This window comes from Oryzias latipes, chromosome 20 (genome assembly GCF_053564925.1).
Source record: "Oryzias latipes strain Hd-rR chromosome 20, Olatipes_Hd-rR_3.1".
Lineage (NCBI taxonomy): Eukaryota > Metazoa > Chordata > Actinopteri > Beloniformes > Adrianichthyidae > Oryzias > Oryzias latipes.
The window spans coordinates 18,905,484-18,919,143 of record NC_136256.1 but is presented as its reverse complement, the minus strand read 5'-3'; the positions used below and the strand labels follow the sequence as shown (position 1 = coordinate 18,919,143).

Sequence of the window (13,660 nt, the reverse complement as noted above, 5' to 3'; positions counted from 1 at the left end):
GATAGCACAAGGGTTAGGAAGATAAATATAAATATTTTACCAAAGTTTAGTTCAGTATTCGAAATTGAACAGTTGAACACGTAAAACTGCTTGATTTATGCAGTGGAGAAAAAAACTTTACCGGTACACCATTCTTTTACTGTTATAGAAGCATCTCAGTCATAAATTCATAAATGTGAACAACTAAAATTAAATCATTAAGTAATCCTTACTTTTTAAAATTACAATTGTTCAAATTTTTTTTAGACAAAAGAGCCAAATGTGGCTCTAGGTTGCAGATCCCTGGTCTCAAAAATAGACTGTTTAAATGCAAAACTTCCATAGTCTTGAACATAGGTGAGTGCAATAATGAATTAAACACTATAGCAGTGTATTGACCATTTGCTTTTTAGAATGAATCTAAAATATGTCAAGAGTTTGCTACAAAAATTACAGTCAAAATAAACCTTATTTTTTTCCTTTTGCACCAATTTAATGCTAATGCAAAATCGACCCTAAAATAAAGCATTAGATGTGATTTTATTAATTAAAAGAATCTCAATATGACAAAAATATTTAAATTTAGAGATTGGAGGTGAATACTTGTGTTTGTTTCTCACCAAAGAACAAAAAGACTACATTATTTATTATTTATTAAATAAATATGTTATTTTCAATGTTTTTTTTAAACATTTGCAAGTGTAGAGTGACAGGCTGCTTTTGCTTCACATCTATTTATTAGGCTGTGGCTGCCTTCAGTTTCCTCTTGGCTTGCAAATACCTCTTGTGGCACTTGGGTACACAGTCACAAGAGCATTATAAAATCGACACTGACATGTGTGACCCTGGCGTCTCAGTGTTTCAGGTGTTACACTTTCCCTGGAACAATTTCTGAGCAATGGGAGGTCAGTGCTGAGAGAGACTGCAGACGCAGTCACAGTCTTCCATTGCAGCCATCTCAATGGCCTGTCAGTGGCACATAGACGGTTCATCCTGTCAATAAATAACCTTTGCTGCAACAATAAAGTTTTTTTTCTTCTTATTACTCACTATTATACTCATGTAAAAAGTTACAGCTTGACCTTTGGCCAACAGGAACTAATAAAAAAAAAAGAAAAATGCATTTTTCAGCCATGTTAAATTTTTTTCTGTGTGTAAAATATTGAAATGAATAGCTTTAATATTTCTAAAATAAATTTAAAAAAATATTTGTTGTTTTTGTTCCATTTAAGCAAAATCACCATCCATTAACTTTTGATTGGAGTGTTCATTCAGGGTTGCTGGAGCCTATCCGGCAGTTGTCAGATGAAGGTGGGGTACACCGTGATCAGTTTGCGAGTCCACTACTGCCCACATAGAGACAGAAAACCAAACACACTCACATTGAAGGAGCATTTAAAGATTCGCTAATTAACAAATGAAGCATGACTGAGGGAATAATAATGGCCAGGTAAAACCCATGTATCCTTTGTGCTTTCTTAGATGACCCCACCCTTACATTGACATGTTCTTCCTACCATGAAAAAGGTGGATAAAGGTGGAGAGATTTCATGTAATCCATGGACACCAGTGAAGATCACAAATCATTGAAGAAAAAAAGTTCAGAGCACTGTCTAGTGGGTCTAGATGACCCAACTCCCAATGTTAAAGTGCCTAGGATAGCACAAGGGTTACGCACAAAGACAACATGCAAACTTGACACAGAAAGGACCCAGAATTCGAACCAGCGCCTTCTTGCTGTGCAGAGAAAATGCTAAATAATTCAATTAAATTTTCAATTTCATTCATTAAGCCCCAATTTCACAACAACATTGGTCTCAACGGGCTTCTTACCGGTAATTGTAAAGTAAACAAAAAATCGTAAGAATCATAAATACATAGAATTCGAAAGGAAAATTCTAAACTGATCTAACAAAACAGGCTAAACTAAACGGACATCCCTGCCCTTAGACTCTCCTTTCACAGTAAGGAAAATCTCCTAAACGGATTCTGGAAAAAAGAAGAAACCTCAGGGGTATCCACATAAAAGAGGGATCCTCCCCAGGATGGAGAGGCGATGTACCAGAACTCTTAGAGAAGAATTAACTTATCTTACTCTACAACTACATGTTTAAATAGTCCAGCAGATGGGTTTCATCCAGATGGAGTTGGGGGGCGGCTGGGGGCGTGAGACAAGCCAGAGGCAGGATCCCTGGTCAAATGTAGGAGCAGGAGCAGAGGTGAGCCAGAAATGAGGTACAGGGTCAGGTACAGGGGCACAGACGAGCCAACTGGAATCTGGAATAACTCCCACTCCCCTCCTGGGGAGTGGGAAAGAGGGACAATACATGAACCACACTGCATCAAACAGAGGCATGGAGAACTAAATGATAAATAATGATCAAGAATGGAGGAGAGGAGAAGCAGATAAGTAGAGGACAGAACCCCAGTGCAATGCTTTCCCCAGCTTTTAAATTCTAGCAGCCTACTAACAATTGTTATTGTTATTAAGTTTATTTCAAACATGTTAATAGTAAGTTAAATATTCTCTGATTAGCTAGTCTGACAATAAGCTTGTCCAAAGAGGAATGTTTTAAGTCTAATTTTGAATGTTGAAACTGTGTCTGCCTCTCTTACATGAGCTGGGAGCTTATTCCATAAAACAGGGGCTTGGTGGCTAAAGGCTCTACCTCCAACCGTACTTTTACAAATTCTAGGAACCACAAACATTGCACATTGTGAGCGGAGTGTTCTGTTTGGATGGTAAGGCACTGTAAGGTCTTTGATATAGGATGGGGCCATACCATGTAAGGCCTTATAGGTAAGCAGGAGGATTTTGAACTTGATTCTAGAATCAACTGGGAGCCAGTGAAGTGAAGCTAACACAGGAGTGATGTGATCTCTTCTGCTAGTTCCTGCTAACAATCTAGCTGCTGCATTGTGAAAAAGTTACAGACTTCTTAAGGAACTTTCAGGACACGCTGCTAACAAAGAGTTATAGTAATCCAGCCTAGACATAACAAATGCATGGATGATTTTTTCACCATCACTACACTGCAGCCTCTGTGACAAAATTATTTTAAGAAAAAACTATGAGATTTCTGTGAAAAGTTAGGATTAAAAACACAATCCTAAATAAAACTGACATATTAAAGTAAAAAACAAAAAGAAAACAATACTTAACAGTTGTTCTCCTACATTTGAATTAATTACAACACATTTGGCAAAATATAGACTTCAAATAATTTAGCAAATTTTTAAAAGTTTTCAAATATTTCTTCAACGTCTTATCTTCCATTTCTTCCTCCACACAAATCCTTCTCATATTTGTCAATTCCTTAATTTTAAATTCGTCATGCAGTTGGTGCATAATCCAGTAATTTAGACATTTAAGCAAAACAGATGACAAACAGGAACAGAAAAACTATCAAAAAGTATTTTTAAGCCAATTTCAAGAGAAGTGTACCTTGACCAGCAGATGGGAGTACAGGGCAAAACACGGCAAATTAGTTTTTAGATGATCACTATTTGTGTATTTTTTGTCCTCATATATTTTTTGTAGTTAAATAAAGTTGCAGATGAGCCAGTAAACAGTGCAATCAGTCACAGCAGGTTGGCCATGATCAGCCTGCTTTACTTTAGCTTATCTGTTAAATACAGCCTGCCTGAACATTTGCCCTCAACTGACCTTAAAGGTTGTTATCTGTCGCTGATTGACAGGAACTCCAGGGAGGCGTGTGAGAATAACATCAGGATCTTTATAAGTACACGGTGAATGCTTATTGAACTCTTTTGTAAAAAATTTTTTTTTGAAACATTAGAATCTTGGGCCATACTTGAATTATTACTAATGATTTAACATGGGGCTTTTATTGTGAAAGTTTAAAGTGTGACTCCTTTTTCAGAGGTTGATATATAAAGCTCTTTACAACTTTTATTTACCAATTTAAGTCAATTTTTTGTATTCTTCAATCAAATAAACAATATAGCAATGTCTAGGTGCACTTCAGTATATTCTAAGGAACTAAATTTAACAGTTTATAAATTCTTAATACTAAAGCTTTGGGCACTTTCCTCTACTTTCATAGAAAACAGATGATAAAATTCTAGATTTTCTATTTTAAACTTTTTTGAGGCCTCATATAGGTTTCTTGGTGTTTGCTCCACAAGGAATTGTCTACTCAACCCAAAAGACTTTTTGAATAAAGATTGATCTAAATGTAAGCCTATATTTATAAAGAGAAACATGTCACAGTTGAAAATATTGTTTGGAATTTCAGTTTTCCTTTTTTAGAATTCTTCCTAAATGTTTAGAAATTAAATTCAATGCTTGTTTGTTAAAATGGTCTATTTCCTTGAGAATCATATGTAACTCCATCATATTGTTACTTTTAAATCTTAGAACTCTTTTTTAAGTGGTTGAAACTGTTTGTGTGTGTAAACATTTGGACTTTTTTTCTTATCTTCTCATACCTTTCTCCTCTTTTGTGTGCCCCATTGAGGCAGGGGTCCCTGAGCGATCCCCCCTTTTCAGCAACACACTCAGACCTTAGACTTTAAGACTTTTGAGCTCAATTTGAGCTCAATTATTTACAATTACGCAAAAACAAACGCACAGAGAAATGCAGTGCATTCACAAAAAAGGCATCACGAAAAAAACACATCAACTCACATTTTATAACCCCTCAGAAAACATTCACAAAAGCCTTCAAAAGAGAGCAGAGCCCCCTGAAGGTACCTCAAATGAACCACTTTTCCCCTTTCCTTTTTTTCCAGCAGGACCTTGCTTACACTACATGTCATGCATGCTTAAATAGTTGTAACACCATGAATGGATAATCCTATTCTTTGTCTATTCTTTTGAACAATACAGACTTTTGGTCAACACTTTCTTTAGCTTTTTACAGTCTCAAATAAATACTTTAAAATATATGTTTGTTCCAACTTCTGTGGAGACATTAGACAACCAAATAGATTTTAAAAAGCAGCAATGATCCCTTGAAGAAAAGGTGGAGATTTTTTTTATAGAGAAAGAGGATAAGAAGAGTTACCTTTATGTCCAACCACAAATATCGTTTTCACTGCATGCACAGAAAAAGTATCTATTATTTTTGTATTTTCTTTGTAATAAATCTTTAATTGACTGTTACAGAAAAGGAATATGGAGAATCGTCAAGAGAGGGTTCAGCTTGATCTTCCACCACAAACTAGCACTGTTGATGCCTGTTGTTAGTAAAGGAGACTAAAAACCACCCCTCAAACACAGACTGAATGTTGGGAAAGAGCATAGTTGCCCTGGCCAGGGGGCAGATCAATGCAGCACAGTCAATGTACAGGAACATCAGGGGGGAAAGTGGTTGTTTGGCTGACAAATGAGTTCCAAACCTTCACATTTCTTGAAATGTAAAATCACACATCAATTTACCAATAATAATAATAATAATATTACATTTGTTCTGATTAAAAACTGTGTGAATGCAGTTTTTAATATTTCTTTTTTTTCTTTCCATTCTTTTGTTTTCCAGTCTATTTACTTTGATAAAACATTCCAAAATACTAAATAAAATAGCTAAGGAATCTGATGGTGCTTAAATCCACGGTGTAGTGGTGCATCCCTCCTCTCATTGGCTGTCTGCACTGCAGGGCCATTTTTTCAGATTAACTTTTAGCTGCAGCAGTTTTAAATTATATACCAAAACTCCGCACAGAACCAGTCATTTCTAACAATCAGTGGTAGTTTACGAACTAAAGAGGTTCTTTGAATGGTTGTTTCAGGATAATCATTGTTTTTGTTTCTTTGGGGTGCTCTTATTTCACTTTACGCACAGCCCTCTTCTTGTGACTTCCTCCTCATAAAGCAGCCTTACACTTACGACATGCTGCTCTTTGCACATTTACAGCTATAAAAAGGCGACGCCTTTGACCTGCATAGCAGCAAGTGTGATTTTTGACCCGGAGGACCGGCGCGGACTCGCCGCAGCATGAGCAATCCCCACGCAGCGGGAGCGCACAGCTCCACAGCGATTGGTGCCGCACTTGACTCTGGACACACTTGACACCGAGGAAGCAAACATGTCTCGTTTCATCGGCCGTCTCCTCGTCGCTGTTTCCCGACACGCAGGAGTCCGATCTGCCGCGACACCGAGGAGGTTTCCTCCGTGCGCGCGCGCAGTGTGCACGTCTCCAGGTACTGCTAATCTGCACTGTTCTTGTTCTGTCCTGAGAGCCGCCGCTGCCTTGGTGCTACTTCTGCCGTTTTATCTTTAGTTCCTTCTTACCTGGTCAGATGGCCAGGTCTCCTTTTCTTGAAACAGAAAATCATTTGGTTTCTCATGTACCTTAAAAGCAGCACCAACTATAATCCACACAAAGTCTTTCAAACCTGCAGCTCCATGAGTGAAAAAGTCTGTTTCCATGAGAGCTGGTGATTGTTCAGTCAGACTCAAGGTGACCTCTGCTTTGTGCAGCTTTGCAGTCTCTCACACGTTATAGTGAGACTACAGACTGGAAGGAGAAACTGACCCCGGAACAGTATGTAGTAACCAGAGAGAAAGGTACTGAAGAGGTGAGTAAAATAAATAGATTTTAACAGGAAAACGTAACTATTCCCAACATTACTATTGTCTCAGCATCACCTGTTAGTTTCAGTCCATCTTTAACATGGTAAATGGAGTGCACTTATATAGCTTTTTGCTTTATGCTGACCTCCCTCTTCAACACGCATTGACGTAACCATTTCCATTGAAAAGTCTATGTATATGCGTTTCAGGGTTCCACGTTCAAAACTCTCACATTAGCGCGTCACTACACAAGTTCCTACATCTGTTTTAGGGCTCTGCATACAAAACGCGCATTGAAAGTTAAACCAGTTGAACTTTGACCAATCAGGGACTCAGTGACATATGGGTGGAGTCCTTTAAAAAACACAGAAATACCAACCTTTTAAAAATTGAGGGAGAAAGTAATAATTGCAATTTGTGCCTGACTGGAATTCTATGACTCCAAGTCTTTCATATATTGGAAGAGAGCTGTGAAAGAAAAAGCCTGGAGCAAGATTTGCACCGCTTTGGCATTTCACAGTGAGCCTCTTCCAACTGTATAGGTACATACCGGTAATTAATAAAAATAATTAATAATAATAATTTATACTTTACACAATGGGGAAATTCTTCTCTGCATTTTGACCCATCCCCTGGGGGAGTGGTAAGCTGCAGCCTAACTGTGCTTGGGAGGCAGTAGCGTTAAGGGCCTTGCCTAAGGGCCCTCACTGGGTGATGTTCATTGCTCGCCATTGATATGGTAATTGACACACTGATGGCAGCTCTGCTGCCCAACATTGACACCAGAGCAAACTGAGGGTTCAGTGTAAGTTAAGTTGTTGACTTTAAGACTTGTAGAAAGCTCATAAAGAGCCCAGATGTCTTCTTCTCCTTGCATTTTGTTTCCCTTTGTCTTTGTTTTGCAGCCCTTTAGTGGCATCTACCTCAACCATTACGAAGTGGGGATGTACCATTGTGTCTGCTGTGATGTCCCACTTTTCAGGTTTCTATCAGAAATAATGGATGTAGTTTCCAGAAAGTTCTGAAGTAGATACTAATGGTGGAGATCTCACTTTCTATTTTTATCTCTACAGTTCAGAGGCAAAGTATGACTCGGGTACTGGTTGGCCTGCATTCAAAGAGGCTCATGGGACATGGGAGCGGGATGAAAGCCATGCGTCTATCATTCGTCGCCCTGACAACAGCCTTGGCAGTGCTGGGACAGAAGTTCTGTGCAAAAATGTGAGTTGACAATCATTTAGTTGCATGAGGGTTTAAATCACTTTTGTGGTTTTTGATTGGCTGGTGTGTTTGTTACAGTGTGATGCCCACCTTGGCCATGTGTTCGATGACGGGCCTGACCCCACAGGTCAGCGGTTCTGCATCAACAGTGTGGCTCTGACATTTAAACCCAGAGAAAACGGCGTACCGGACCCGCACGAGCAGAAATGATGGACTTGACCTGCTGCTTTTAGCATTTAACCAGAGTATTGATGCAACAATGAGACCTAAGCACTACTAGAAATAAAATACGCAGAAAGGTTTGCTTTCTAAACTTCCACTTCTGTTGAATGGAAAAAAAGTTCTATGTTTTGCTTAGAAATGTGGATTAAAAACATCAGATTCATGAATGAAAGATGAAAGAATGAAAGAGAGTGCCTTTACTGATTCTTTTATGTAAATTAGAGAATAATTAGGACAAAAAGTAAGTAAGACAAGAAGCTTTTATTAACACATCAATAGATGACTAGCTATTTCTGAACAAATATAAATTGTTTCAGTATCTCTGATATTAATTAAAACACATTTTTATTCTTACATTTATGCATCTCTGGTTTTCTTGTTGCACTGAAAACGCAATGATACTTTTCTTAGGGAAAATTACAGAGAATTTGTCAAAATTGCGTTTTTTAAAGTTGCTTTTTAAAGGAAAAAGTGCTATTACAAAGTATTCAATGCAAATGCTTAGAAACACACGTGGCAAAATTGCTTCATATTTGCAATAAATTAGGTTAAAATTTAACTGACTGGACCCGTCATTTGTTTATGCTGTTTCTCCTCTGCCCTTTGTCTGATCTGTCTCTGGGACTGTGCTGGAAGCTGGAAGAAGCAGATAAGGGGCAGAAAGAGACAGAGAGGGACAGAAAGTAGAAGAATAGTGTTCGGGAAAACAGGTTGACCAAAGAGATCCAACAAAAAGGCAGTCTGTTGAGGAAACCACTGCTACCGTCTGTAGAATGGTGAAGATCAGTTGTTGCACGCTGCTACTGGGGATGTTGATCTGTTCCTGCCTCTGGAGTCCTGCTGAGACAGTGGGAGGAGCCAAGAGTCGACCTCGACCTCAAAGAAGACCCAAGAAGCAGAAGGTCAACCCGGTGGACGAGAACCCACCAGCTTCGAACATTGATATACAACAGGTAACAGTCAGCCAAGTAAAGTCATCAAACCCTGCAGCCAGTAAAGCCAGAAGAAGTGTAAAATGTAAAATCATATTGCAATGTTTTGCAATAAAAATTGATTACATGTAGTACGTTTTATTTCTTTTATATTAGTTTTCTAATGTTCAAAACTTACTCAAAAGGAGGGCATTGTAAGCTGTTCTTAAGCACATTTACAATAAAAATATAGCAGTTTTATGTAAAGATGATTAAATAAAAAGTATTGTTAGACACATTTAAATATGAGAATTGTTAAAAATTCCAAACAAAAGTAAAGATAAAGACTTAATTTTTTTTCTTCAAATAGGAATTATTTATAGAGCAGCATGCTGGGTTTGGTCACATCAATAGGCTTTTTTGGATTATAATTCAGTGAAAAGTGATCACTTTTCAAACATTGTTGAGTTTGTTTGAAGTTAAAGTAGAACTGAACACCATTTACAGTTTTTTAAGATTCATTTTCACAAACTAAATATGACAGATTTTTGTTTAGCGTCAAGAAATGCACTTAAGGCAAAATAAATCAAAAACATACAAAATATGTTTGGATGATATAAACTTTTTGATTGCTGCATTTCTGTTGCTCCACAGTAAAAGGTTTGGTGCCGTTAGCTGACCTTTGCTCACTGACCTTGTTTTAGATCCTCACTGCTTTGTAAACAGCCTGTCGAACTCTCAGACAGAACAGAAGAGTGAAAAGTAGAATACTTCCCAAAGGGGTAATAGTAATGTGCATAAAAAGCTGCTTTCAGGATAGCATTGAGCAGAAAACCACTTCAACACCTTCCATGCTTTTGAGGTTTTCTGAGAGTTTAGTTTTTGGAAATTGATCCTCCTTTAGGCTCATATTTTACTTATGAAAAAAAAAACATCTTCAGAGTTTTTGTAACCCATCAGCAAAGTTTTGGACATTACTATTGATAACTGTGTGGGCTGTGTTTGCCTGAGCAACTGTTTCAATATTGTGTGGAGGAACTGGAGCAAACAAATCATAGCCAGAATTTTCCAGATTTGAACCCTGTTTAAGTATTGCTAACGTGTAGCTGAAAAATCAATTGAAGTAGCAGGGGTTAACAGAAACACAATATCTGAAAGATTTCAGTGCCTTTTGAAGTCACACTCCGATCATCTTTAGATCTGTTGTAAAAGTGTTTCTAGTGCTCTTTTAATTATGATGTATGTCTATCATCATGAGAAAAATACCACAAGAACATGTTGAAAACACCAAAAATGTGATTTTAATTGGAGTGGGTCTTAAATGAACAAAAGGGGGTAAATTTAGGCACAAACCAAGGATGAACCCGTGCTCCACTGCAATTTTCTTAATAAATTATTTTTTCAAACACAATCATTGTCAAAATAGAGAAATAATGAAGTAGATCAGTGGTCCCCAACCACCGGGCCGCGGGACATTTGGCACCGGGACGCACAGAAAGAAAAAAATATTTCAATTTTATTGTTTTTTTTCGAAAAAACGTTTAATTTTGAAAATTGACCGGATTCTCTCTGTTACATCCGTCACACTTAACGCAAGTCAAAGTCGCGACACCAAACAAGAGGAACCTGCACCCGCTAAAAAAGGGCAATCTGCCTTTGACAGGCAGCGGTAAACGTGCCTTGCATTGCACCTCACCCCCCCACCGGTCCGCGGTAAACGTGTCTTGCGTTGTACCGGTCCGCGGTGACAGAAAGGTTGGGGACCACTGAAGTAGATGAGGCCATTTTCATCCATGTGAGAAACAAAAATTAAAGCCCTTTTTCTTCAGTATTCATGGTCTTGTTTTGCAGATGACAGGAACATGGTATCTCCTCATTGCTTCCTCCAAATGCCCCTACCTGTTAAAGCATGGAACCAATGTGCAGCCAACTGTCATGACCCTCACGCGCTCCTCTGCTTCAGACCAAATTCTGTCTGTTAGCACCAAAACACGACAGTAAGTATTCCTGAAAATATGCTGCAGTTCTTTTACCTGCCACCAGATGGAGGCATAGCTTAGTGTTAATGGATCATAAAACATTTGTATTTTTTTCACTTCTAAAGACAGCAACAAAGAAAGGACAGCTAAGTCTGTCATCCTCCTCCTCCATTTTCTTTAAAGTCTATATTTTTAATATGATCTGGCAACATAAATGGCAAAGCATATACTGTAATTTCTTTGGTGTTGATCATGTGTGCAAAGCGGAATCAGATTTGCTCCTGACTGTTTAAATAACTAGAAAAATTAAATAATGAAAAAAGCTCTTGTTGTCAGTAACCATCAGTGTTGGGAGATAAAACAAGAGTACCATCTGTCTCCAGTTGCTGGACGTTTGACACTCAAAGGTCAGCTTTCATCTGTAAGCTTTTTACTGAATGACACTGCAAGTTCTTGGAGAGAAATTCTGTTGTTCCTGCCAGGAGATCGTCCTGAACGGAACACTGAAATAGTGATCGGGGAAACAGACTACACCTCGTATGCTGTCATATACTACCACAAACAGGGCCAGGTCACAGTAAAGCTGTACAGTGAGTTTAACCAGCTTTTGAACGTTTTACCATCATTTGAGTGCAGTAAACAATCTTAATGTACTTCCTCTTTGTCTTGTCTGTTTCTCTGTATGCAGGCAGGTCTGTGGAAACGCTTTCAGAGCCCATGTTGACCAAATTTGAGCAGCTCGCTGAAAAGCAGGGCTTTGGGCTGGCCTATCACTTTTCCTTCCCCGATTACAGTAGGTTTGAGTTCAAATCCAAACATATCTCGTCGTTTTAAAGCATTTCATGTTGGAAGATTGTGTTTGCATTATTGTTGCGTATTCCCCTCCAGGTCACTGTGGTGAAGTGGATCAGGACCACGTTATCAGTAAGCTGTAGTCATTTTTAAGAATCTAGTGTACTGATCTTACTTTGACCTAAAGACCAGCTACAATGAAAAAACATGTTGTTTTGCATTTTTAATCTTACTCTTGTGGCATTTTTCTAATAAAGGAGGACATATAGAAAGAAAATTGAGCTTAAGTAGTTGTTCAAGCTTGTAGTTCAGGGATAGACACTACTACTGTATAGCCGGGCCATAAACTTTCTGCTCCACTCATTCTGATGCATCCACTTGTAAGCGTTTTCGTTTTCCTCGTCTGGGCTGGAATCTGGATCAAAACTGAACAGCTGGATCGCTTCAATATTGCTCGCTATTTTTGTTGCACTGCTGGTACTGATAGGTTGGGGTTGTGAGGGGCTGTAAGCTAGCGGGAGAGTGTGTAGATGTAGAAGATGGATGACAAGAACAGTACCGCCCACAACTCAAAGGTGAATTTCTAATGAATTACTGCCGCTCTGCAGAAACCATGTCCTAGAAAACAATGCTTTTAAAAAAAAATTTGACGAAAACTGGTATAATCATAATTAAGAGACCACTGGGAACACTTTGAAAATAGATCAAAATATGATCAGAGTGGGACTTTAAAGGCAATGGCAAAGAGCAACAGTTTTTAAACATGAAATTCATTTTCAAAATTGTCATTCTTTGCTGTTGTGAGGCATTAACTGACAAACCAGCAAACAGAGATTTACAAAAAAAAAGTCCATCATTACCTGTTACAATGCACATGTTGAGTATTGAAGACCCATCACAATACAACAATGGTCAATCAACACAGGTTGCAAAAACTATTGTCCAACTTTAAAATGAAGAAAGGGTTGAGAAGGTTGAGAACTCTGGGAAACAAAAGATTCAGGAATCAGCTTTGGTGGGAGGAGCCTGCTTTGATTAACTCACATGTATTTACATAATGATTTACACATCAAGTGTTACCAAAGGCACACCATGACAATTTTGGTGTGTTTCAGCATTTTGGGAAGACTTAAGATCACACATTGTGGAGAAAATGTCTTGACGTTGTGTCAAAATGCATCTTAAATTCTCATTCCAGGACTCACTCATGCATGTCCAGACTCGATGTCTTCTGTTCTTCTAGTTACTGTCTGCATAATAGATAGAGACACTTTCACAAATATAAATACAATTTCGTGTGCATTCGGGGGGAAACCATCCATTTTTTGTCTTGCAACTTCAATCTGTAATTTTACTTTCGATTGTTAATTTCAGTTAATCTAGTTCTTGATGGTATTGTATATAAATTATTTTTACGTTCACAGCCTCAGTTGAAGAGCCTAGATGCAGTTTTTTTTTATTTGTAAAAAAGAAAAAAATAATTCCAGAACCTGTTATTCATTTTCATAATAAAAATGTTGGACACAATTTTGGCTTCGTTTTCAAACCAAATCATGCCCGAGACTTGTTTTATGACTTAAAAAGTGAAAGCTCTCCAAAAGGTTTTCGTGTTCTCTCTTGCAAGCTGTGTGTTTTCACAGCTCAACTTATGTAACAAAAAGTTTACGAAACTTTGACAACAACATGTTATTCAACCTCCTCTTCCTGCATCTGCAAAAACCCCAGTGTCATCCTCATGGCTCCTTTCTATTTTTTTTTTAACAGATTGCATTCCTACATGCTGAAGAAGATGGGCTCCACCGTGGATTTTCCTGATTTTAGTTTGAAATGAATTGCAAACAAAGAAGGAAATACATATTCTAATGTGTGAAAAATAAAGTTTACATGAGAACATTTATCCATCCATCCATTTTCTTAACCCGCTATATCCCTTTCTGCATCAGGGGGTTGCCGGACCCTAGTGTTGGTGGGGTACACCCAGGACCGGTTGCCAGTCTGTCTCAAAGTACATGAAGAA

The 13,660-nt window shown here is 38.1% G+C and overlaps 2 protein-coding genes and 1 long non-coding RNA gene across 3 annotated transcripts; 2 read left to right on the top strand and 1 right to left on the bottom strand.

The window, feature by feature from the left end:
- The first annotated feature begins 5,855 nt into the window (after positions 1-5,855).
- Positions 5,856-8,520, top strand: msrb2 (methionine sulfoxide reductase B2). The gene is made up of 5 exons (XM_004080995.5): positions 5,856-6,145; positions 6,426-6,523; positions 7,424-7,500; positions 7,592-7,739; positions 7,818-8,520. Exons 1-5 carry the CDS (start codon positions 6,031-6,033, stop codon positions 7,947-7,949), a joined length of 570 nt encoding a protein of 189 aa, XP_004081043.1. The 5' UTR covers positions 5,856-6,030; the 3' UTR covers positions 7,950-8,520.
- Positions 8,208-10,903, bottom strand: LOC144988519 (uncharacterized). The gene is made up of 2 exons (XR_013652448.1): positions 10,772-10,903; positions 8,208-8,837 (listed from the first exon to the last, which is right to left on the bottom strand). It is a non-coding gene; the product is annotated as an uncharacterized LOC144988519 (long non-coding RNA).
- c8g (complement component 8, gamma polypeptide) lies at positions 8,735-13,540 on the top strand. The gene is made up of 7 exons (XM_004080994.5): positions 8,735-8,914; positions 10,724-10,869; positions 11,188-11,258; positions 11,334-11,441; positions 11,540-11,644; positions 11,740-11,775; positions 13,408-13,540. The coding sequence occupies exons 1-7, from the start codon at positions 8,735-8,737 to the stop codon at positions 13,425-13,427; spliced, it is 666 nt and encodes a 221-aa protein (XP_004081042.1). The 3' UTR covers positions 13,428-13,540.
- Positions 13,541-13,660: the final 120 nt, after the last annotated feature.